Source organism: Eumetopias jubatus, unplaced genomic scaffold (assembly GCF_037043125.1).
Source record: "Eumetopias jubatus isolate StellerSeaLion01/CBP00866 unplaced genomic scaffold, mEumJub1_p1.0 scaffold_5, whole genome shotgun sequence".
Taxonomy (NCBI): domain Eukaryota; kingdom Metazoa; phylum Chordata; class Mammalia; order Carnivora; family Otariidae; genus Eumetopias; species Eumetopias jubatus.
The window spans coordinates 73,646,481-73,659,911 of record NW_028274811.1 but is presented as its reverse complement, the minus strand read 5'-3'; the positions used below and the strand labels follow the sequence as shown (position 1 = coordinate 73,659,911).

The 13,431-nt window shown below is 35.1% G+C and overlaps 1 protein-coding gene across 1 annotated transcript in view; it reads right to left on the bottom strand.

Moving 5' to 3' along the window:
- FAM81B (family with sequence similarity 81 member B) overlaps positions 1-13,431 on the bottom strand; it is a 52,036-nt gene that overhangs the window by 5,342 nt on the left and 33,263 nt on the right. The window contains exon 7 of the mRNA XM_028089320.2: positions 6,058-6,164. Coding sequence (XP_027945121.2) covers positions 6,058-6,164 — 107 coding nt within the window. The remainder of the gene's footprint in view (positions 1-6,057; positions 6,165-13,431) is intronic.

The following is a 13,431-nucleotide window of genomic DNA, read 5'->3' as shown; positions in this document are numbered from 1 at the left end:
TAGCTTCCCTGAAAAAGTGTTCGAGCTAATATTTGGAAAAAAAAGGTTTTAAGAGGCCATTTTCATTTTTATTTAGACCAGTGGGCATCTAACAATGTACAGAGACATTTTTGGTTGTCACAACTTGGAGATGCTACTGACATGTGGTGGGTAGAGGCCAGAAATACTGCCAGACATCCTACAGTGCACAGGACAGCCTCACAGTAAAGAATTATCCAGCCAAAATGCCGATGTGCCCACGTTGAGAAACCAGCACTTAGATGATGAAATCAAGGAATGGGAAAAGTTAATTTTCCAATAGTTATATTAGTTGTAGTATAATAGCTGAATTCTGATCTTCAGCTCCGTGAATTATCACATTTTTTGATTGGAGAGAGAGATTTTTCACATAGAACGCATACCTTGATTCAGGTGAGTACTTCAACAATGAAGAAGATACCTTTGGCCACTCTTCGTGTTCTTAATCCCGTCATGATTTCCAAACACCTATGCTACTGGCTAATAGCTGAAGGGTCTCAGACAGATATGTTCCCAGCTGATACATGGACAACTTCGTTTTAGCCAACTGTTTCCTATGTCTGGAACACTCTTCCTTAGAACACACAATGGCTCCTGCCCTCATTTCGTTCAGATTTCTATTCAAGTACCACTTATCACCTTAACATAGGACTTTTTTTAAACCACACTTAAAACAACAAAAGGTTTCATTTTTCCCCATCAGACTCTCCCTACTCCTTTATTTTTCTCCAAAATGCTTATCACCATGTGATATGTTGTCTGCTTCACTAGAACCTAAGCTCCACGAAAGCATTTTTCTTTGTTCATGGTGGTGGACAATGGCTGGAATATAGGAAGTGCTCAAGGAATAGTTGAATAAATGGATAAATGATTCATTCTTTCTCATTCAGTACCTTTTATTAAGGCTGTTCACAAATAACAAATCATATACTTGCCAAGATATTTAGAGATCTGATCTTCAGTTTTCATCTTCCCTTTCCTATCTCTGGCAGAAATACTAATTAATAGTGATGGTTAGGAGAGACAGTAAATCCCCAGATAATCAAGAGGTAGCTTTCCAGTTGGGAATACAGCTTTCACTGTTCACCTTTACCGTGTATATAAATGAGAGCATTTACTCTCATTACTGATACAGTATTAACATCCCTCTGAACACCAGGGAACCATTAAATGTGTCCAAGTAATATCTCTAGAAGCACATATCAGTAATTAGAATTCTGAAATTAAAATAAAGTCATAAAGAATGACTTACTACTTATGATCATTTTACTCCAATGTTTTGCCTGCAGTTGGAGACACACTTTCCTGGTAACCATCAAAAGTCAGACTCTGGGTAGTTTATGAAAATATGAAAGGATTTTTTTAAAAAGCATTCTTCTTGAAAGATAAAAAGGATAAGCTATAATAAAGGTTTGCATAAATCTCTTTCTTTCCTTAGATTTTCCCCTAATATAATGGACATGATTTTCCATGAAAGAATTACTTTTCTGTGAATTACAGAATTTACAGTTAAAATCTCAACAGGATGAATTTATCTTGGACAACATTCACATTTTAGTTCCCAGATCCTCTATCCCAATAGTTATGGTAGTATTTCTATCAGATGTAGGTGGAAATAGGAAGATACGTAAGAAGGGAGGGAAGTAGGTAGATGCATGGATGGATAGATAACTTTTTTTTTTCCTTTTTCAAAAAACACAAAAGTCAGACTTTTAAATTATGGCCAGAGACCTTACTAGGATAATATGAGATACAGTTTTTACAAAATTTTTATATTGGTGGAATCAAGTTAGTATACATACCAAGGGCAATAATAAGGGAGAAAGTTACAAAAGGGTAAAATAAAATTTAGCGGGGATCTATAGACATCCAGATAGCTGTGGTGAATATGAATGGTGAAGGAGACTGTGGGGCTTGCAACAATCATCCTAGTAATCACTGTGGTTATGGTAGACATAGAATGAGGACATAGCCCCATTCTGGGCCTTTATTTATTTATTTTTTTAACTGGTTCACTTATGTCTCAAACTCATTGTCTTGCATTCAATAAGTGATTGAACTTTTCTGGAAGACATGAAAAGTTTAAATTCTTGGACACTCTTAACAACAGGCTCTCAAGAATTCAGAGAGTGGCTTTAACAAAGTCAGTCTTTGGATATTGAATCTAAGATTTCAAGTTTCATGTTTAGAAGAAAGAAATTAATTCCAAGAAACATTATTTCCTACTAAATTTGTACCTATATCCTTAAACTAATTTCTTCTTTAGGTCCTGTGATTTCTAGTTAGTGACACTGATAAAGAGCAATTCCAACTCCATGCTGATAGGAAGACTTACCATTCCATATTGTACTTGAGCTTGAATCCTAGTACCGTCATAGCCTCATAACTTCATAGTTTCAAGCAGATGTGATCTTTCCATTCCCTAAATTTCTGTAGCACAGTTAGTTTACTAATGGTTGGAATTGTGAGATAGATGTGTCATAGATCAGTAAAATAACCTGAGATGTGGAGTCAGACACTTTCTAAGTATGTGACTTTGGGCGAATTATTTAATTTCCATGGTTGTGTTTCCCCATCACCAAAATGGGGATAAGAGCTGGATGCACCTGAATATCTTGATCATTTAGTGATTGGTAGATATTTATAAATAACAATTAGTATATTTATTATTTCTTCCTACTGATATATCTCATTTAACATTACCTGTGTTTAGCTTTTCACTTATTTATGGATTTTCCCCCCAACTATATGTGGCTATGATTTTGTCTTTGAATATTCCAAAACACAACTTACATATTATTGGTTCTCAAAATATTCATTCATTGGCTTCTATTTGTGTCTGAATGTGCTGTGTGCGGGAGAATACAGAGGTGGATGAGACATATCCTTGACTTGAATAGTTTGTAATTTAATACTGTGGTAGCATTTTCAAAGCTGTGTGGGGAGATTTGAGTCTATGCATTTGCTTTGTTGATCGAATAATTTTTATTTTCTTATAAATCACTGTCAATTAAACATTGTCAGCAGCAAGAACTATCTAGGGAGTGAATGGTTGGTACTTCCCCTGCCAAACCCTTACTAAAAGATAGCTATATTTTATGATGACTAAGACTCTCACTCTATAAGCACTAAGTTGTTGACTTAGGACCTGACTTAGCTGAACATCTAAGACCCTTCTGGGAAAAGGAAGCTCAATGGCGGGGGGCGGGGGGGGGGCGGTTCAGATGAAAGAGCCAGCATGTCTCCTTTGTCATTTCTAGTGATCAGTGCCAGAGGCCCAGGAAATCACTAAAAAACCATAGACAGCATTGGGGCTTTTATGTTCTATATAAGATATATGTTTAATTGGCCATTAAACTTGAAAATTGTTAAAGTTTCTAAATGGTAAAATTGTTCAATTAAACATACATTTGAATGTCCTTAAAATGCTTTTAATCCCTTTATTCAGAGACAGTTGTTTCTTAAAAAAAAAAGCAAATACTCTACCTCATTCATTTTAATTTGAGATACGCTCTGAATGGAAAAGAAAAAAAAAGAAAGCCTTACCCACCTTACTTTCTCTTCGAGGAAAATATATTTGCAATACATATCTCAGTCAAAGGGTTAATATCCCTAACTTGAAGGAATCCCTCAAATGATAAGAATGGGCAATTCACAGAAAAGGAAATTCAAATGATGAAAGGAATGCAAATGAAAATAAGAGATGCAATCTTCATCCTTTAATTGGAAAATATTAAAAAAAATCAAGTATTGGTAAGAATGTAGAGAAAGGTCCCCTCATATATTGCTGGTGGAAGTGTGAATTGCTACATTAAAAAAAAGAAATTTATAAAAAATTAATAAGCTCTTTGACCTAAGAATCTTGCCTGTAGAAATAAAAACATCTACATTTAAGAATATTTAAGGATATATACACACAATATTTTTTTTGGTTTGTTTGTGGTAGCTGGAAACTGGAAGAATCTATTCATCAATATGATAAATGGTTGAATTAATTATAGCATATCTGTAAGTTTAAATATTATGCAACTATTAAAAATGTTAGAATAATCTTCGCTGATCTAGAGAGAAAACTAAGATGTACTGTAAAAAAGCAAATTATTGAGTAATGTGAATAGGATGTATTTTTAAAAGCCATGCTCTATACATATATGATATATATAATATATATAAACATTCTTTTCCTGTTAGATATTTATATTAACAGGGAGGAAAGAAAGGCAGGACACATCCTTGGTGTTAGCATTGGTTACATGAGGAAGCTGAGATGAAGACCTTTTTTCCCATCTTTGTTTTATTTTGTTACTTTTTAATTAAAAAAAATGTTGAAGAAGATTTAAATAAAAAAGAATCAATTGTGTATTTCAATGAATTATTAGAGCTCATAGGTATTTGCCTATGGAAATTTTTGGTTTATAAATTCAGCATTACCTACTGTAATACTCATGAAATTTTAAGACTTAGTTATTTCGAGTGAGAAAAAGATTCAAGTTTATATTATTACAAAAGTGTCCAGATTCATTTTTAACTATTTAGATGACTTATTTATAAGCCAATTTTTTACAGGACTGAAGATGGAAAAAGCACGCCACACCATCAATAAGGCAGTTAACCCTAGTTCTCAAACCTTTCCTTTTTCTTGATTTGCTGTTTATTAATACACTTCATTCCTTTAAGCCAGTATTCCATTCCAGGTTATAAATCCCCTTTCTCTCCAAGTAAAATCAGTTCTTACAGTGTACTTCTAGAAAGAGTTTACTTCTCTCCTTCTCCTTTGGACACTTGATTTAATTTTATTTAATTCTAAGCTAAAGGGATTAGATCAAGCACCACACACATTTACTGAGCATCTTCAGTGTGCTGGAATTTAAGCACCTAGACATGCTTTTTTAGAGTGGGTATTTTCTCTTTACTCAAGACATTTACTTCTTTGAGTTTTAGGGGTGACTACAGGTTTTCATCAATTTCTAGGACACACCTATTTCCCAATTTAACATCTCTGAAATCGAGAGGTGTCTTGAAAATGATGGTATGCTATGGTTTAATTGTTAGCATCATGTTTTATAGGTAAAAAATAATGATAATGGTATGTCTTATAATCAGTGACACTTAGATTTAATGAAGTGTACTGTAAAGATGGGGAAAAAGGGAGCAAGCAGATTATATTCAGCTTACTGGATTTGACCAAGTCATTAAACCCAGGTGATGTGGAACAGAGAGGAAAAAGAACAAGGTGAAAAGGGGCAGTAAGGTGGTATCGTCCAAGTGACTAGAATTTTCTTCTGCCTGTACCAGGACTCCAGGAAATAGTGGTCACTTAAGAAAGGAGGATTTGGGAATAAGGAGGCCAGTAATTGGAATGTTTGTGGAGTCTTGTCTCCTTTACTGTCTTCTCTATTGCATAGGGAGAAACTCAGTGAAGATGGGACAGAGGCCAGTCTTAAAAAAGGGAGAATGTAAAGGAGCAAGTAGAGAATCTTAGAAGAAATTTGAAAAACAAAGCTTGTAAATCAAAATTATTTTAAAAATTATTGGATTGTCTTGTGGAATCGATGTATATTCAGGGAAGTGCGTTACATTGAGGCATTTTAATATATAATTGATGATAAGTTAAAATTACTCTATAGAAAAGGTCAGGCTATATATCAGTTCAGTTGCAATATGCAAAGAGAATGACAAAATTAATATTCATATTTCCTTTTAACTTTTTATTTAAATTCCAGTTAGTTAACATACCGTGTAATATTAGTTTCAGGTGTACGACACAAGGAGTCCACTCTTCCATACAACACCCAGTGCCCCCCTTGATCCCCATCACCTGTTTCACCCACCCCCCACCTCCCCTCATATTTCATTTCCTTTATTATGAATATTGTATGTGTTGCTTTAGTGTAGATTATTCTCTCCATCAGTTTGTTGCTTTATGTCTTGGCCAGTTTCACATTCCTGGGATGGGTTTTCATTTAATGCCAGTACTTTCATTAGGCAAAACCTTTTCGAATGTACTTAACAGAATTAAAAAATCTTCCATTCACTTACTTGAACTCCAAAAGGTTCATTTCATGGCGATAATCTCCCTGGACCATCTTTAAATTTGAGATTTGCTCAGAACTGGAAGCCTCAATCTTTCCTAAGAGCTGCATTACCTAATGAAAGTACAAAAGGGAGCTTTTGTGTGTGTGTGAACAAAATCACTAGCACTTACATTAATTATACTGTATTCCTAAACGAGCCAAGAAACAGACTTGAGCCTAGAGCATATTTGCGTTTGAAAATGATTTTTTCTAAAGGAATGATTCAATAGTTACAGAACAATCTTCAGGGAAAGATTTATAGGGAAGTGTTCCATTCTGCTAGCTATAATATTCCTTTTGATATTGGGCTACCTAATGATGTAACAAAAACATAGAATTGAATTTAGTTTACCAATTTGTTAATTTTAATTATTTCTTTACTTTTTCCCCAATTAAAATGTAAATCACTATATATCCTCTATCACCATTATAGCCTTAGTGCACATTAAGTGGTCAATGGTAAATATTCACCAAATACTTACTGAATGAATGCTTAAATGCACAATTAATTAGACTCTGAGGAAAATGCATGAGTGGCCTAAAATTAGGCTTCAGGAATTTCCAGGCAGGAGTCCGACTTGAGCACAAGTGAATTCCAAGTGAAATGACTTTAGGGCATATAAAGATAGGAGAAAACAAGTTCCATTTCTGGAAGTTAGGATAAGAGTGCCTTCCACATAGCCAGAAACAGTGAGGAAGTTCCTTTAAGTAAAAGGACTGGATTGGAAAATAAAACAGAATTGCAGCACATAATCATGACTATACTAATAATCACTGTCTAGGGGAATTAAACTCTACAATGGACTTTGGCCAAACAGAATTCAACTCCTGAAACAGACAGTCACATGGAGGAAAGTGGGCAGTTAACAAAATCTAAGTTCCCAAAGAGATGAATAACAGAAGGGTTTGAATAGATAAATGTTGGATGGGCATCCAGTAGCTCATGAATGGCTATTTATAGGAGATACACTTAAAACCGGCTATTTAGAGGAGGTATACTTCAAGGCAGAATTGTTAACTATAAAATAATAGGCAAATATCCCTGGCAAAAGCAAAGGAAAAGAAAGTTGGCAGAACAATATTGTTAGACAAAATGTTATTCGAGGCAAAATATGTTAAATGGGACAAAGGTGGTCATTTTTACAGATGAAGACTAGAATCCCCAGTGAAAAGAGTTTTAAACCTTTATTTACATTATATATTGAACTAAAAAATAACAGCTGTAGAATTACAAAGATAAACTGAGATGATATAGTAATTATTTTAAATGACTTCTCTTTGACCAATAGAAGTCAAATAAGTGAAATATAAATAAAAATATGGGGAGACATGAAATATACAGTTTATTTAGTAGATTTATATACCAAACAATCTAACTTGCAAACTGCAAGAAACACTCATTCTTTCCCAGTGCCCAGTGAGCATTTGCAACAACTAAGCAGACATGTGACTATAAGACCTCAAAGTAGGGGTGGCTGGGTGGCTCAGTGGGTTAAGCATCCGGCTCTTGATTTCAGCTCAGGTCATGATCTCAGGGTCATGAGATCAAGCCCCGAGGGCTCTCTTTCTCCCTCTGCCCCTGCCCCCCCCAAAAAAACAAACAAAAAACTCTATTCCATAAAGCAGGAAAAACATAGATCATGACTTTACACTGCACAAAAACTAGAAATTAATACGAAAAGTATAAAGAAAGAGAAACCTAACCATTTGAGTAAAGTGACCTCTTTTAATTCTGTTGTTTAATTCCAGTGTTTCACATGGAAATGTGTCTGTCAGATCTCCTACTCAGAGGAACATAACTGGCCAAGGACCCTGACTGCTGTGTAAAATGCATAACCATGTGTGGATACCATGCTTCCCATTGGCTGCTCCCAGCCAGTGTCTTAACAGTTTTCCTTTGATGAGTGACTTTGGTTCCAAGAACTGGATCAAACTGTTTATAATGGCTGTTTCGGGCCTTCCTTTTCTGTCTTTTTCACAGGAGTCAGACCTATTTTGTAATCTGATGGCTCTCTCCATCTTTTCTAGGACCCTCCTCACTTTCCTTCAGATTTTTTCCCCCTCAATTAATCTCTTCTATTTTTTTTTAAAGATTTATTTATTTACTTGAGAGAGAGCGTGCATGCGAGGTGGGGGGGCAGAAACAGAGAATCTTCAAGCAGGCTCCCCACTGAGTGCAGAGCCCTCTGTTGGGCTCTATCCCATGACCCATGAGGTAATGATCTGAGCCAAAACCAAGAGTTGTACACTTAAGTGACTGAGCCACCCAGGCGCCCCCCACCCCAGTTAATCTCTTGCATATCAATTCCTTTATGGAATTTGCTTCTCAAAGGACTAACTCTAGTGTCAAAAAATAACTCAACTCTGCCATTACAATTTACTTAGGAAAGTATAATAACATTATATATCAACAGGACACGGCCACATCTATGATCAGAGGTAAATTTGTGGCATTAAATGTTTCCATAATTATATAAAACAGAATAAAGCTATATAATGAACCATTCATTTCACAAGGTTAAAAAGAATAACAAACCTGACCAAGGGAAAGCAGAATGAAGAAACTGACAAATTGTGGTAGTTGGAATGGCTCTTTTAATATGTCCATAGCCTAATCCCTGGAACCTGTGAATATGATATGTTAGATGGCCTAAAGGATTTGCAGCTATAATTAGGGTTACAGACCTTGAAATAGGGAGATTATCCTGTTTTATCCAGTTGGGCCCAATTCAATCACATGAGCCTCTAAAAGCAGAGAACTTTCTCCAGCTAGAGTCAGAGAGATTTGAAGCATGGCATGGACTTAGCCTGTTCTGGAGAAAGTCCACATGAAAAACATGAGAAAGAAGGCTGGCAGCTGGGAGAACGTCAGTCTCGAACTGACAGCCAGCAAGAACCTCAGTCACATAATTACAAGAAACTGAATTTGGCCATAAATTTAAATGAGTCTAGAAGAGGACTAATTCCCAGAGCCATCTCAAAGGAACACAGCGCTACTAATGTCATGATTTCTGTCTTGTGAGACCTTAAGTAGGGGATCTACTCTAGCCTTGACCTGCAAAACTATGAGATAATATATTTATATTGCTACAAACCACTAAGTGTGTGGTAATTTGTTATGACAACAATAGAAAACTAATACACAAATATTAAATATTAATAAGCAAGAAAAAATTACAGGATTGATATGTAAATCCAAGAGCTGTTTCTTTGAATAGGTAAGAGACAAAGTTTTTCTCAGTCGAAACGTAAAGAAAACCCATAGACACTAAAATTAGAAATAAGAAAAGATAGAGTAGTTATAAATATGATCCAATTAACGTAGTGAAAATATTCACAAAGCTGAAATTATATATGAAGTGGAAACCAAATAATTATAGATTTTAATTCACCTCTCTCAATCCAAGACAGAAGAATAGACCAAAAAGATAAGGATACAAAAGCCCTAACCAATAGGTTTGAGTTTGTTGATTTGAGCGATTTTTTAGATATTGACTGAATTTTTGCCCCCAAAATACAGAATATATTCTTTTTAGAACATGTACAAAATTTTACTATCCAGCCACCAAATAAAGCCTTCAAGTTATTCCAAAAACTGAAACTAGTATATACAATAAAAATTTCAATTATGATGAGATAAAACTAAAACTGAATATCAGGATAACAAAAAATCCTTAACTCAGGTAAAACAACAACCCCTCTTAAGCTGTTCAGTCAAAGGAAGAATGCAATATACAATTGCAGAATTTCTAGGAAATAATAATGAGAACACAATATCAGCCCTAGGGAATACAGAGAAGTAGACAAAAGCTCAGGGAAAATTCATAGTCAAAATGCTTATATCAGTAAAACAAAGAAAGACTACAAATATATGTCATTCAAAAAGTTAGAAAATGATCAGCAAAACAAATCACAGGAAAAGGAAAAAGAGAAAGACAAAAGCTTAAATTGCTGAGAATACATGGAAAACAAAATAGAAGCAGAACTTAAAAATACATAAAAAGACTGGCTCATTGGAGAGCAATCAGTATCGTTAAGACACAACTAACTAATCAAAGGGGGAAAAAAGCACAAATAAAATGGCAAGGGGAAAAATATAAAAGCAGAAAGAATTAAAACAATCCTAGAAGTATTTTGCATAATTTTATGGAAATTAATTTCAAAATCTGGATGAAAAAATGTACTTTTTTCCAAGACCCTTGAAGAGAAGGAGCCTTTAAACAGACCAATTTCCACAGAAGAAACTGAACAAAGATATCAAAGGTCTTTCCTTCCCACTAAATGAGTAGGCCCACATGGTGTCAGAGGCAAAACTACCAAATCTTTAAAGAATAGGTCATTGCAATGCTCTTTAAACTATTTCAGAGCACAAAAAAGAAGGGAAACTTCCAAATTATTTGTATGAAGTGAGCAAAACATTGATTTTAAAATCTGAAAAAGTTTGCACAAAAAGACTAATCTTGTTTATAAACATTGATGAAAACTTCTCAAGTAAGATATCAGCAAACAGTATCCAGCATCACAACTTAAAAAAAAATCATAATCAAGTGCAATTTATCTTTTAAAACAAGAATTGTTTGAAAAGAAATATGTTAATACAAATAATTATGCTAGCATAGTTTAAGAGAAAACTCACATGATTATCTCCACAAATGCTGAAAAGGCATTTGCCAAATTCATAATCATTCTTAATTAAAAACAAAAACTCAGTAAAATAGGAATAGTTGTGCACCAAACATGTTTACTAAGGAAACTTACTTCTCTCACCATGAGGAAAACACTGGGGGCATTTCTGTTAACATCAGAAACAAGAGCAGGATGACCACTAACCCTACACTACTATTTAATATCATACTGGAGTTATTAAAACAGATAAAACACAGAGAGAAACTATGTTTGTGAAAATGGGAAAAGATAAGTAAACTTATTATTGAAAAATCATATGATTGTGTGCCTGGAAAAGAACAGCAACAAACTGACAAATTTTTATAATCAAGAGAAGAATCTGCTAAATTAGGAGAATATAAAATTAATATAGCCTTCATTATATACAACTAACAACTAGTCAGAAGATATAATGAAACTTCATTACAGTAAACTAAAAAGAAAAAAGATAACGGAATCCCAAAATACACTGAAGATGATGCATACGTGAGGAAAATTTGAAACCACTCCTGAATGATATAAAAGCAAACCTGCACAAATAGGAAGCACGCTATGTTCTTGGATAAAACACTCAGCATTACCACTCTGTCAATTCTAAGGATTTTATGTATTTATTTGAGAGAGAGAGAGAGCACAAGCAGAGGGAGTGGCAGAGGGAGAGGGGGAGAGGCAGGGCTCAATCCCAGGGTTCTGGGATCTTGACCTGAGTCTAAGGCAGACGTTTAACAGACTGAGCCACCCAGGCGCCCCTACTCTGTCAATTCTAAACTTAATTTATACATTTAACATGATTTCAGTAGAAAATTGAGTTTGTTGATTTATTTGCTGGGACTATACAGACCGATTTTAAAATCATATGCAAAAACAAAAAATTATCACCAGGAAAAGGGAAAAAAGAAAGCAATGAAAGGGACTTGTTGTACCAGGTATTAAAAGTACTGGGGCACCTGGGTGGCTCTGTTGGGTAAGCGTCCGACTTTTCAGTTTCTGTTCAGGTCATGATCAGATGGGTCGTGAGACTGAGCCCTGCATTGGACTCTGTGCTCAGCGGGAAGACTGATCCAGATTGTCTCCCTCTGCCCTTCCCTCCACTCACACACACGCTCTCTCTTCCCTTCTCTCTCTAAAATGAAGAAATAAATTTAAAAATATTAAAGTACTATAAGGCCTCAATGATTAAAATGATAATTAAGACACCTTATTAGGAAAAACTCCAAATGGATCAAGAATTTAAATATAAATAGTAAAGCCATGAAAGTGCTAGAAAAAATATGAATAATTCAGGCATTTGTATGGGGAATTTCTTTCTAAGTGTGACTTAAAAGAAGCCACAAAAGAGAAAAATAATAAATTTAGCTACAAATAGAGCACACAAGCATGCCAAGAGTCAAAAGATGACAACCTGGGAAAATGTATTTGCAGATCATATCATAGAGAAGGGCTCATCTCCCTAACATATACAGAGCTCCTAGAAATTGAGAAGAAAAAGGAAAACAGACCAATAGGGAAAGGGATAAAAGAGATGAACAGATAGCTCACTGAAAAAGAAATACAAATAGCTCTTGAAGATATGAACCTCATTCACAATAAGAGAGACTAAATGAAACATAGAGACTATAGCTGTCTTTTTCCTATAAGAATGGTAAAATTCAAAAGTCAATACCATTGGTGAGGCATTGGGGACATAGGACATTTTACATATTGTTGGTGGCTGTGCAATATGGTCAAAGCCCCACAGAGAGCAAGATCTTTCAAAATAACAACCATGTACTTTGACCCAGCAATCACACTTCTGGGTGTTGATCCTACAAACATACCTACATAGATACATGCGCGCACACACACACACACACACACACACACACACACACAAAGACATAAGTGCAAGCTTATACATTGCAACATTGATATGAAAGAGAGAAATATTAAAAATAGCCCAAATGTCCATCTGTGAGAGATTGGTTAAATGAGCTGTTATAAAGACAGGAAGAGTATGCAGTTATAAAAAAGAATGAGGAAGCTCTCCATCTACTAATATGGCTGATTTCCAGGATATATTTGTTTAGTTAGAAAAAATAGGATGAAAGACCTAAATGTGAGACAGGAATGCATCAAAATCCTCAAGGAGAAAATAGGCAGAAACCTCTCTGACCTTGGCTGTAGCAACTTCTTACTAGACATGTTGCCAGAAGCAAGGGAAACACAGGCAAAAATGAACTATTGGGACTTCATCAAGATAAAAAACTTCTACACAGTGAAGAAAACAATCAACAAAGCTACAAGGCAGCCTATGGAATGGAAGAAGATATTTGTAAATGACATATTGGATAAAGGCTTAATATCCAAAATCTATAAAGAGCTTATCAAACTCAATGCCCTCAAAACCAAATAATCCAGTTAAGAAATGGGCAGAAGACATGAATAGACACTTTTCCAAAGAAGACATCAGATGTTTAACAGACACATGAGAAGATGCACAACATCACTCAGCATCAGGGAAATACAAATCAAAACCTCAGTGAGATACCACCTCACACCTGTCAGAATGGCTAACATTAACAACATAAGAAACAACAGGTGTTGACAAGGATGCAGAGGTAAGGGGAACCCTCTCACACTGTTGGTGGGAATGCCACCTGGTGCAGCCACTCTGGAGAACAGTATGGAGGTTCCT